Source organism: Balaenoptera acutorostrata, chromosome 1 (genome assembly GCF_949987535.1).
Source record: "Balaenoptera acutorostrata chromosome 1, mBalAcu1.1, whole genome shotgun sequence".
NCBI classification, from domain to species: domain Eukaryota; kingdom Metazoa; phylum Chordata; class Mammalia; order Artiodactyla; family Balaenopteridae; genus Balaenoptera; species Balaenoptera acutorostrata.
The window spans coordinates 35,622,083-35,634,247 of NC_080064.1; the positions used below are offsets into that span (position 1 = coordinate 35,622,083).

Genomic DNA, 12,165 nt, shown 5'->3' on the forward strand with positions numbered 1-12,165 from the left:
GAAAATGAATGTATGGTTCTAGCACAATACTTGCAGTAAGACCCAATAATGATGGCTATTATTATTACCATCTAGTCTGGGTGCTTACACTTGCATGCTGGGTTGATCTCACTCACAGAGCCTCAATTCCTTGTCTGTCAAGCAGGAAGACTAACAATCAATGATGAATATAAAATGCTTGGAAAAGGAAGGCAAAGAGGGGCTGAGTTTCTGTTCCTGGCAGGGTCCCCTTCCTCTTCCTTCTCCACCCCTCCTTCCTCACCCTTTTTCCTGGGGCCTGTTAGTGGGTTCTTAGCATCCAAAGGGGCCCAACTCCAAGTTCTAGCCTTGCTTCTTAATCTGGAGCTCTGGCACCTGGCCCTTGATGTACTCACTGGGTTCTAAGAAGATCCCTGGGGGCAGGAAGAGAAGATGTCATGCCCAGGGATTCCAAGGGAGACTTTGCTCAAGATTCTCCATGCTCTTAGAGTAAGCTTCAGCTTGGGATTCCCAGAGGTCTACCTCTAAGTGGCTTGTGTGGGTGGTACATTTTGGGGCAGAATGGGTCATGCTTTTACCTCTTGAGAGTTATTGGAGTCATTCTCAACTGTTGCTTTTGTTAAGGCATATGTTACATATGGCTGTTCTATGCACTCACCCTTCTGTGAGTGTTCCCAGATTTTGATGCAGAAAGATAAAAGAGGCTGCTCACTGAAATTTGTAGTAGCCATCTGTAGAGAGGCTGCTGGTTTTATGAGCCATAACTCTACTCTTTTCTTTCCCCCCTCAAGAAAGCACGTAGAAAGGAAATGAGGGAGTATAGCATTATAGGCATAATGTGTTACCCAGACAGGTGGTCAGCACTGCCCATGCATATCTCAGCCCTTACAGAGCTCCTGCCACCTCGCCTGCCTCAGTGTTTGCTTGGTCTGAATTTTGTCCCATCTCTTTCAGGCCAGTCATTTCTCTCTCCAACTAGACTAGCAGCATCGTGCTGTGGGAAGAGCTAGACTTCTGAATCAGTCAGCCCTGGCTGTGAATTCTCTCCCAACACCTGGCTGTCAAAGCTTCATCAAGTCACTTGATCCCACTGAGCTTTGGTGTCCTCATCCTTAACCTGCGAATAATTCATCTCTCAGAGCAGCGGGGGGCAAAGACTTCCTCCATGCTTTATGCACGTATAATCTTTAGGTGCCCTTTGTACAGGATCTCTAATCCCTTCAGCCATGAAGGAGGGGTGGGGTGTTATCCTGATTGTCCAGCTGAGGAACTGAGACTCAGAGAGGTTCAGTGGCTCATGTGGCAGAGGTGGTCTGTGTCCTGTCCTTCTCTTTGGGACTTACCTTGACTTTGCCTTATGGTTGCCAGCATCAATACCTGCTTCCTGTGCCTGGGGAAGCCACCACAGTAAAGTCTGATGGAAGGCAACAGTTCACCTCCCACTTCAAAGTCTAGAATATTGTTCATTACTTGCTTTCCCTGATGCTGCAGCCAGGGAGTGGGCACTGACCTAGGCTCAGCCAGTTGGATGCTCCCATCTGGGATTTTGAATATAGCGGAAATGAAAAAGCAGTGGACAGTTGAGAACTAGTTCTGGCAGCAGTAGGAGTGTGCCCAGTGGTGGTGGTCCCAATGGCCACACCAGCACGCAATGGCCATCTATCAGGCTGCTCCTATGGCAGGAGCTTGGCTGTGGCTCAGGCCACAAGTGTCCTTTGGCATCTGCCCACTTCCCTTCCTGTCAATTTTGGGAGCTTCTTGATATTCCTCCTCTCCTCTTTGACTTAAATCACTCAGATTTGGTTTCTGGTTTTTGTAATTAAGAACCTTGTGTGGCAGCTCTCCAATAAAAAGGTATCTCTGAACCTTTTCATCTTCTGCCTAATACTCCCATCCAAATGCTGTGAGTCATTTATCTCCAAACCACAGGTTGAGTCTGACTTCCACCCTTCATTCCCCCTCAGCCTACTTCATCCTCTCTGCACAGCTGACTCCATGGCCCTGGGGCCTCATTTTTATATCCAACGGGCAGAGGCCAGCAAAGAGCTCTTTGCTTCCCTGTTCTTCCCTGTGCTCCTCCCTGATTTGTTTCTTCAGGGTCCTCCTCTTAGCCAAGGGGGTTCATGATGAGCTCTTCTTACGGGACCTTGCTCTCCCCCAGTCCCACCTTCTGCTTCGTTCTCTGCCTGGACTCCGCTTGGTCAGGACTCCTCCTCTCTTCTGAGAGCCTCAAGAAGGCATGGCCTTTGCCATGACACTAATGGGGTTACCAAATATAACAGACCAGGAGACAATTTGGAAAGTGACTTCTCCCTTGATGAAGCCGGGTTCTAGGGGGTTCACCATGTGTACAGTTTCCTAGGGTTGCTGTAACAAATTACTATAAAATTAGATGGCTTAAAAGAGCAGAAATTTATTTTCTCACAGTACTGGAGGCTAGAGGTTCAAAAATCAAAGCGTCAGCAGATCTGACTCCTTCTGGGAGCTCTGAGGCAGAGTCTGTTCCATTTCTCCTCCTGGCCCACCCTAATCCAATATGACCTCATCTTAACTTGATTACATCTGCAAAGACTCTATTTCCAAATAAAGTCACCTTCACAGGTTTTGGATGGATATGAACTTTGGGGGACATCATTCAACTCAATACAGAAGCTAATTTAGGAAAACAGTGTCAAGAGGTAGAAAGAGAGAGAACTTTAATGATGACTTATCAATTCCTGAACCCAATCAGTCTGAGTGAAGTGCGCTTCACCCTGGACTTTTCAGATATGTGAGCCAAAACATTTCCTTTTCCCTGAAGGTAGTTTGAGTTTGATTTCCAGCACCTGAAATAGAAAAAGTCCTGACTAACATAGGGGTGCAAAGAAAACCAAAATTAAGTAGGCTGGGGTTTTAACAATAAACCAAATGCAGTAAGAAAATGTTTCCTCTTTCTATCCCTTCCTCCTATAAATATGCCAGTCTCAGGATATAACACTATATGTTTCATCATGCTGGTCTCCAGAGTCTTCCTGGTAGGAATGTTCTCCAGCGACAGGGTTTACCACTTTATTTACTTCTTCCTTTTGTCTACTTGGATAAGTAACATATAACAGCACAAGAAGATCCACAGTTCAAATGTTTGGGACTCTAGGTAGGAACGGTTGTGGTTCAAAGGAAAGAGACCCCTGGGGTCTGAGTGTGGCCATTAAGGAAGGATTTGGGGAGAGGGAATAATTTCAGTTGGGCGTGCAAGGACAGGGCAGGTGTTAGTGTGGAACAGAGTGGGGAGGGGGCATGTAGAATGAGCTTGGTGTCCTCCCAGGGAGATGTGTGGATTGGACAGGCAGGGGCAGGGCGGTGAGTTCTGGTTGGTGATGAAGAGGTCAGGGTAGAGAGGAAAAGTCCATGGGCCAGGAATATCTAGGAAGCCAAGTCCTGCTCTTGCAGGCTCAAAAAAGGGCAAAAAAGAACTTATCTCTCCCATCCGCCTCGACTCCAGCTGGGCCAAAATGTGAGGACCCTGGCTCAAGCACGCAATGTTGGGGTTTGCTGTGCTGTGGGTTCATGTGGCCAGTCTGTGGTTTAACATTGCTCTGGTTTGGGTTTGTCTGTTCCTTTATGGGCTTCTAGTTGTAGATGACAGAAATTTGAGTGTTGTTGAAAACTCTCTTTTTTTGCTTGTTACTAGTATGCAAGCTAAAGGCTGATTCTAGCACAGTCCATCCTTGGTTTTTTCCTTCTCCCTCCAAATACCCTGACTCTGCTGATCCTTCTCAAGGGCTGGCAGGAGTGAGAAGCCGGAAATGGGGTGGACTTGCCAGCTGGGTTCTCTGGTATTTTCGGGCTCTTTGTGGGCATGGGGACTAATGGCGGCATCTCTCCAGGGTCTCTGCCTCCAACTCCCACCTTGCAGCCTGCTTCCTTCCAGATCCCCTCAGGGATTTCTCTTAGGGTTAGAAATGGTTCTGGGTGTTGGTGAAGGTCTTCTGTCTCCCCGTGGCCTCTTTGTCCACGGCAGCCTGAATGTTCCTGGCTGCTCGGAGGCCAGACTTGATGGCAGTGTCTATCCAGGCGTGGGGCAGGCAGGTGTGCTCGCCAGCAAAGTGGATGCGGCCCTCTGGCTGGAAAAGCTGCCGCGAATAGTCCACAAATTGGTAGGGTGTGAACTCAGTGAAGGCGCCCATGATGAGGGGGTCCAGAGACCAGTGCTTGATCACAGAGGAGGGGCACATGCGCCGCAGCTCCTCCTTGGGGATCTGGTGCACGGCCGCCAGGTCCTCCAGGACGATATCCACCACCTGGTCGTTCTTCATGGGTATGAAGAAGAGGGAATCGTCGTCCACGGTGTAGGAGGCCAGCAGGACCCCCTTGCCGCTGGGGAAGCTATGGCTGGGGTAGTAGATGTAGCGCGAGGGCCGGTCGGTGATGGAAACCCCACCCCGGATGCCATCCCGCTCCCAGAAGGACTCGTTGCAGGCCAGAACTACCTTGCTGGCACTAGTATAATGCACCGAGCGGAGCGCATCCATCTTTTCCCGGGAGAGCGGGGGCTCAAAGGTGATGAGGCGCGTGGCCTTGGCCGAGGCGGAGATGATGACAAAGTCCGCGGTGAGGGTGGGCAGCGTCGAGTTGGGTTCGCCCACCCGGTAGGAAATCCGGACCTCAGGCCCATCCCTCACTACCATCTCTACCTTGGAGCCCAGAAGGATGGTGCCAGGCTTCAAGCTGGCGTTGAGGGCTTTGGGGAGCTGGTCAAAGCCCCCGGTGATCTCGGAAAAGCTGTAGGGGTGAAGAGAGGGGAGAGGGTGAGTGTAGGAGGTGCAAGGTCGGTTCGCTGAGTGGCCAGCAGCGATCCCAGTGTGAAAAGGGAGGAAACTAGCCTCCTGCAGCCTGCGCTGGTTACTTCATATACCTCACCTTAACTAGTCTTTGTGAGGGAGGGATTATTGTTTATGTTTATAGCTTGGAAGAGGAACACCAGAAAAAAGGCACTTTCCCACGATGACATGCGCAGTCTAGCTCCAAAGTCCACCATGCAGTTTTGCGTCCCAGGGGGAGTCCTACAGACCTGCGTTTGGATTCTGGCTCCAGCCCTTGCGCAAGTGGTGTGAACTTAAGTAAGTTACATAACTTCCCTGAGCCTCAGCATCCTCACTGGTAAAATGGCTCTGAACTATAGTGCCTACCTTCCAGGTGATCACAGCGTTAAACGTGATAACCCTTGGAAAGTGCTTAGCGCAGCACCGGGCACACAGTGACTACTCAACAAAGTTCCCTTTCTCTGCTCTGAGTATTGGAGGAAGAGGCCGACTCGAGTCCTGGTCCAGATCAGCCTTACTTATTACTTGTGAAGACCATGTCAGTCCGAAGGGCCTCCAGGAGGGACTTATAGTATCCAGCATCCTCATTCATCACATCCCCGATCATCTTTACTGCTCCTCGGCTCAGCATCCCTTTCTTCAGCAGGTAAGCCTGTGGGGAGGTGGAAGCACGGGATAGAGGGTCCAGTATGTAGGAAGGGGCCTCAGCAGGGGCCTGGGGTAGGCAAGGTTGGGCGGGGGAAGGGGGACTGGACTCTAGGGAGGTGAAGCTGTGGGCATTGGGAGGAGAGGGTCCTGGGATGCAGGGGACAACCCCAGGGATCTAGGCTGAGCACAGACCCCCTTCCATCCCTATCCTGGGACTTCGTTGCCTCACTCACCTTGGTGGAGTAAGAATCATAATAGGACATCAGGTGGCTGCAGTTGAATTTTTTCAGACTTATTCTGAGCTGCAGAGGAGAGGAAGGGGGAGCAGCTTTGGATTAAAGTCATAGAGCCAGAGGCAGGACTCCTGGGTTCTCTGGATGTTATTTTGAAGAGGGTGGGGACAAAGAGGGAGCGGATGGAAGGACCAGGGGAAGGGAGCTTCTAGGACCTCCTAAATTGTCTCTTAACTTCCAAATCTCTCCTTCATTTAAAGACCTTTGGAGACTAAAATTTAAGGTGAAGACATTCACTGCAATCTAGGAGGACTGATTCATTACTAAGGATTGGATTACCTGGTGATTCCTTTTCCTTCCACTGCCTAATCAAGCAATGGGCCATTGGACCACAGGGACAGAAGAGATGGGGCTGGACACTAGCGTTGGGGTGGCAAAATTCTTAGGGGGTGTTAGAAGGAAGGCAGACCAATCGTAAGAGTACCAGGTAGGAGTCAGGTGACCTGGGTCCACCTACTAACTTGCCAGGTGACCTTTGGCCAGACCTTGTTTTTTTCCTAGCCCTGGAGTGGGGGGAGGGGGGAGACAGGAATCACCTTGGCAATGGACTGGTAGAAGAGATTCATAGCACTCTTGCCCTTTTCTCTTGGGTTCATGGAATAGCCTAGGAGCTCTGGGTTGGCCTTCACCTCCCTAGTACGATAGCGTTTTCTGTTGATGAGGTACCAGGTGTTGCCATCGTACTGGAAGAACTTGTTTAGCTTCAGGCCCAGCTTCCTGACATAGGTGTGGACCAACCTGGAACAGATACAGGCATAACATGGCACCCATCCCAAGGCACCTCGTTCCTGCTGACCTCACGATAGAAACCATTTCCAGGAAAACCAGTTTCTTCACGTGCCCAAGGACCTCAGACTAACTGCTTCCTCACCTCTAACCTTGCCTCCTCTTACTCTAGCATTAGTTCTTTTCCTCCTGTTTTTGCCCGGAGGGAGACAGGGAGTAGGGAGTTCACCCATCACTGAATGAAGGCCCTTAAGGAAATCGAACATCTAGAACTCAGATACAGAGACAGAGACATTTTGTTTCAGACAGTGTTTGAAATTCAAATTCTAAGTAAGTTTGAGGCCATATCTAAAGACTCCTACTTTGGGCTGATACTGTTAAATTTTGTTTTTGTTTTTGATGGTGTTTGGAGGGAAATCTCGGGTTCAGTTTCCACTTAAGGCCAAAAAGAAGCCATATTTTTGGAGGTATGTAGGACACCAGGTGAGGGATCTTTTTTGTCTTGGAAGCCCCAGAACCAGGGGCTGGGTTCTCTTCCAGGAGTGAGTTCTGATTTAGGGATTGAGCATATATTTTGGTGCCAGGTGCCTCCTTGATTTTGCAGAGCTTTGTCACTTTCTCCTAGGAGAACCTTGGGTGAGTCACTTAGTATCTCTGAGCCCAGTTTCTTGATTTGTAAATAGGATAAATAAGAGTATTAAATTATAGGGTTGCGAGGATCAAATGAAATAATACACATATAGCACTTAGCACAGGGTGGGGCACACAGTAAGTGTTCACTGAATGGCAGCTGTTATTATTATTAATTATTTTATAGCTTAAAGTAGTATAATTGACATGTAAGTAACTGCCCATATTTAAAGAGAACAATTTGATGAGTTAATGGTAACTATTGTCATTATTAATCTGGGATCTACCACTTTCTGTATGACCCTGGGCTCTGAGCCTCGATCATCTCTGTCAAGTGGGGGATCCGTGTTAGTCCTGACTTGCAGGATTGAATCACATGAGACAGTGAATCTGAAAGGGCTCTGACACGATGGCAGCAGGGCTGTGTTTCCTCCTCCTAATTCTTCCTCCTTGCCTTTTGCTCCACCCCGTTCCTGAGACTTACCTGTGGGACTCTGGGATTCGCATGGGCCCCAGTTCACAGTACCAGCCCTCTTTCTCATTCCTGAATGTGATCACTCGACCCCCGACATGGTCGCTGGCTTCCAGGATAGTTACCTGGTGTTCAGAGAGGCTGCTGTCATTCCCAGGGTCATGCTCTCCCTTCTCCCACCCTCTACTCCCACCCCCACGGGCCACAGGCTCTACTCTGGAATTCCCGGCCGTAGGTCCCTGAATGTACAAGATAACCAAACTGGGCAGAGGGGGGTTTCCTCCCAGAGGGTCCTGAGTAACGTAAGTGAGGCAGAAGAGCTCCAGGGTTACAGGGGTCCGAACGCCTCTTGGTCCCTTCTGGTTAGCATAGCCTTTCTCTACTTTTATTTCCAAAAGAGCACAAGTTACAGTTAAGTCTCAGGAGAACCCAGATTTTTGAGGAACAATACCTAAGGTCTGAGAGACCTGGTGGGTTATGCATAGTTGTCAAAGTGTTGACTGTAACCCCACTCCTTTTCTTTTTCCACACAACGAAGCAAACTGGAGGTGAATGATTGAGGCCCCTCCAAGGCCTGCTCACCTGGTGGCCCGAGTCCTGCAGGGCCTTGGCTGCCGTTAGCCCTGACATGCCAGCTCCCACTACCACCACACGCTTGGGCAGCGGGGAGGTGTGGAGGCCCTCCTGGGCTGTGACCAGGATAGACTCGTATTCGGGGTCCTGGAAGCACTTGACCAAGTCCTCATAGTAGCCAAGGCAGCTGGGAGTAGCCAACAAGAGCCCCAAGATCAGGATTCCTGGGGCAGAGAGAGGAATGGGGGCTGCCTTTCTCGGGCTCTGTACCCCGCCCTACCTAGAGTGAGCTTGGCTGTGTGGATGAGTGGGAGTGGTAAGATCAGGCAGTGTCACCAAACGTAAAATAGATAGCTAGTGGGAAGCAGCCGCATAGCACAGGGAGATCGGCTCGGTGCTTTGTGACCACCTAGAGGGGTGGGATAGGGAGGGTGGGAGGGAGACGCAAGAGGGAGGAGATATGGGGACATATGTATATGTATAACTGATTCACTTTGTTATAAAGCAGAAACTGACACACCGTTGTAAAGCAATTATACTCTAATAAAGATGTTAAAAAAAAAAAGATCAGGCAGTGTCTGTCGAATGTGTGGTTGTAAATGTGTTTGTGATTGTGTCTGTGTCTGTGTTGTATGGGGTATGAATGTTTGTGTGAACGTGCTGGTGTTAGTTGTGTGACTGTGAACATGGACTACAAGTTCACATGGGTGCACGTGACTAGAAACACAAAAGTGTATGTAGGGCTTCCCTGGTGGCGCAGTGGTTGAGAATCTGCCTGCCAATGCAGGGGACACGGGTTCGAGCCCTGGTCTGGGAAGATCCCACATGCCACGGAGCAACTAAGCCCGTGAGCCACAACTACTGAGCCTGCGCGTCTGAAGCCTGTGCTCCGCAACAAGAGAGGCCGCGACAGTGAGAGGCCCGCGCACCGCGATGAAGAGTGGCCCCCGCTTGCCACAACTAGAGAAAGCCCTTGCACAGAAACGAAGACCCAACACAGCCAAAAATAAATAAATAAATAAATAAATAAATAAATAAATAAATTTATTAAAAAAAAAAAAAGTGTATGTAGCTTCGTATTGGAGTGTAAATTCGCCTGCTTCTGTTGGTGAGTGTGTGTGTGTGAGCTTGTCCATGATAAAGGTGCTGTGATTGTGAGTTTGTGATTATTGCCCTGTATAACCGTGCGATGTCTGTGATTTTATGTGAAGGGGATGTGTTTGTGGGACAGTGTAGGCACCTGAGTAAATGTGTGGATGAATCTCTACAGAAAGCGAGAGGGATTGTAGAAATGGGTGTGTGTTGGCCTGCGTTTGGAGGAGAGAGGATGATAGGTATGCATTTGCTTGAGTTTGAGAGAGAATTCGGTTGCTTGCGTCTTGTGTTTGATTCTGTGTGTGCATTTGTGCATGAGGTTAGGTGGCGGAGCACACATTCTTTGGGGATGTGTGCATTTGTGAGAGGATGTATGTGTGTGTGTGTAACACAGTTCTCTTTGGGGAAGGGAAGTGGGGAAGTGGTGCCCAGTTTCTCAGTGACTAATAGTGCCCCACGGGAACTTAACAATCCTTTTGTTCTTCTCCAGCCTCACAGTATTTTTCCAAAACCCTCCATGTTTTCTAACATGCAGTCAAGACTGGAAACCATAGTTTATATATAACATGCAGTAAGTCCGGAGTGACTACTACAATGAACCGTTCTTATGTACAGAGAAATTCACCTAAGAGTCTGAAACTCTGAAAGAGAGGCTGTGTGGTTTCCTTGGTGTCACCTGCTCTAAAGGGGAAGAGCCAGGAGCTGTGACACACTGAGCCCTCTTGCACTAGCCCTAGGTTTTTTGGCAGGTGAGAACCCCCTTAGTCCAGTCTTTGTACGGGCAGGACAACCGAAGCTCTAAGAAGAAAAGGGACCTTCGGGGACCATCTGCTGAGGAAGGGCAGGGACCCAGCTGGTTCCCAGGGCAGGCCTTTCCCAATGCCAGAAGAGCCTTCTGCAGGGGTGACCCCTCAGAAAAGAGGAGAGGGGTAACCATGCCTCAGGCAACAGCCAGTCGAGCCTCCCCACAGCCCCCACCAGGCCTACTTCAACCTCCCTAATCCATTCTCCACCCCTGACAAGTTTTCCCATCTCCCTGAGCTACCACCATTCCATCTCAGTGCCATAACCTTCCCCTTGAGTGGGCCCAACCCCTAGACTCATTCTCCAGACCTGTATCCATCCTCTCAACTCACTTTCAACATCTGGACGTATCCATAGCCCCTGACCTAGCTCCTGTCCCGTCTCAGTCCCCACCTCCCTTCCCCCGGCCTGGCCCTATGCCCAGACTCCCCCCTTGGACCCATCTCGACCCCCTGGCCCATCCCCACTCCCCAGTCTAGCTCCTCTCCCTGTTTCACTATCCAACACCTCCTTCCTCAGGTACTTCCCTCTCAGACCCAGAGGAGGGACCCCACTTACCTCTCATCTTGACCATGGCCCTGCAGCTCGTGCTGAGCCCGGGGCAGCTCTCTCTCTCTTTATGAGGAGCCAGCTCCACCCAGCAGTAGCTGGCTTCCTCCCACTGGGCTGCCTCAGGGCCCTGTCGGCTGGGCCAAGCAGAGAAGCCCTGCCCTCAAGGCCTGGGCTGTCAGGGGAGATGACTGTCCCATCCCCAGCCTCATCTTCTGCACCTCCACCTTCCTCCTGACCCATCTCCCTTCCTAGAGGAAGCCCCTTCTCCCAGCTCAGAGCCCAGCCAGTGGGGAGGAGGGGTTGTGGGAACCCAGTGGACGGTACCAAACCTGCTGTGACCATCTCCCAGGAAGGGGTGAGGGTTGGGAATGAGCATCTGGACTGGTTTGGAAATCCAGTGTCTGGGCTCCCAGCACAGGGCAAAGCTCCTGGCTGCTCCCACTAGAGAACGTCCCTGTTCCACTGCTGTCTCACTATGGAAGCTTCTGCTCCGAGGTGGGGATTCTAGCCATGAATTCCCATGGGAGGGCTGGGCCCTCCCCACCCCTCTCAGGTGCTCCCTCTGCAGGCAGGGCAGAGGTCTCCGGTCCTGCCCATTTGCAGTGGGGAGTGGCCTTTTTTCTCCTTTCCTTTGGGGCCCTCAGGGCTTCCTTAGGCACAGGCGGGTTTCTCTGGCCCTGAAATTTCTTCTCCTGAGGAATCAGGCCAGCTGGCTGAGGTGCCAATACAGGCCCTTTGTTCTCTGTGTACAGTGCAGGTGGAGAGAGAAGTGGGCAGGAAACACACACAGAGCAGCAGCCTGGGGCTGGGGAGGGGGGCAGGAGTGCGAGCAGACACGCAGCAGCTGAGACACAGGACTCAGATCCTGGACACCAGTGGTGGCATAGAGGAAAGGGCAATAGCAATGGAATCGAATAGAACTGAGTTCGAATCCTGCTTTGTCATGTTGTAGCTGTGTGTCTTAGGACATATGGTTTATACTTCTCTGAGCCTGGGTTTCCTTATCTGTAAAATGGGGCAACAATACTTTCTTTACAGGGTATTTCAAGGATTAAATGAGATGATGTGTGAAGAGCTTGGCATAGGTATGTACCTAAGCTGGTTTCCTTCTTTCATTTTGGAGATAAGGTTTGTCACACACAGTTGTAATATCTTTAAAAAGGGATAGTTCCTCCACCACAGGGTTGCTGGGAGCACCAGATAGAATAATGCTTGGAGAGTTACTGTGTGAATTGCTGGGTTTTAGACGCAGGTCAAGGACTCTCTCTCTCTCTTGCTCTCTCTATTGTTGCTTCTTTTATTTTTAATAGCTTTATTGAGGTATAATTTATATACCATACAACTCACCCATTTGAAGTGAACAATTCAATGGTTTTTAGTGTATTCACAGAGTTGTCCTACTATCACCACAGTCAATTTAAAAACATTTTCATCATTCCAAAAAGAAATACCATACAGTTTAGCCATCACTCCCCATTCTCCGCATCTCCCCAACCCTAGACATCCACTATTCTGCTTTCTGTCTGTGTGGGTTTGCCTGTTTTGGACATTTCAGGTAAATGTAATCGTACAATATGTGGTCTTTTATGAC

General features: G+C 49.9%; 1 protein-coding gene across 1 annotated transcript; it reads right to left on the bottom strand.

The window, feature by feature from the left end:
• Positions 1-3,914: 3,914 nt before the first annotated feature.
• On the bottom strand, positions 3,915-10,596 carry LOC103011548 (L-amino-acid oxidase-like). The gene is made up of 7 exons (XM_007164771.1): positions 10,581-10,596; positions 8,133-8,347; positions 7,563-7,675; positions 6,259-6,460; positions 5,663-5,731; positions 5,300-5,433; positions 3,915-4,740 (listed from the first exon to the last, which is right to left on the bottom strand). The coding sequence occupies exons 1-7, from the start codon at positions 10,594-10,596 to the stop codon at positions 3,915-3,917; spliced, it is 1,575 nt and encodes a 524-aa protein (XP_007164833.1).
• Between the last annotated feature and the right edge of the window lie 1,569 nt (positions 10,597-12,165).

What these genes read in the sequence shown, in the direction of transcription:
- LOC103011548 (XM_007164771.1), bottom strand. An exon ending in CGAATCCCAGAGTCCCACAG is followed by an intron (nt 6,461 to 7,562) that starts GTAAGTCTCAGG and finishes TATCTGTTCCAG; the next exon opens with GTTGGTCCACACCTATGTCA. An exon ending in ATGATTCTTACTCCACCAAG is followed by an intron (nt 5,434 to 5,662) that starts GTGAGTGAGGCA and finishes ACCTCCCCACAG; the next exon opens with GCTTACCTGCTGAAGAAAGG.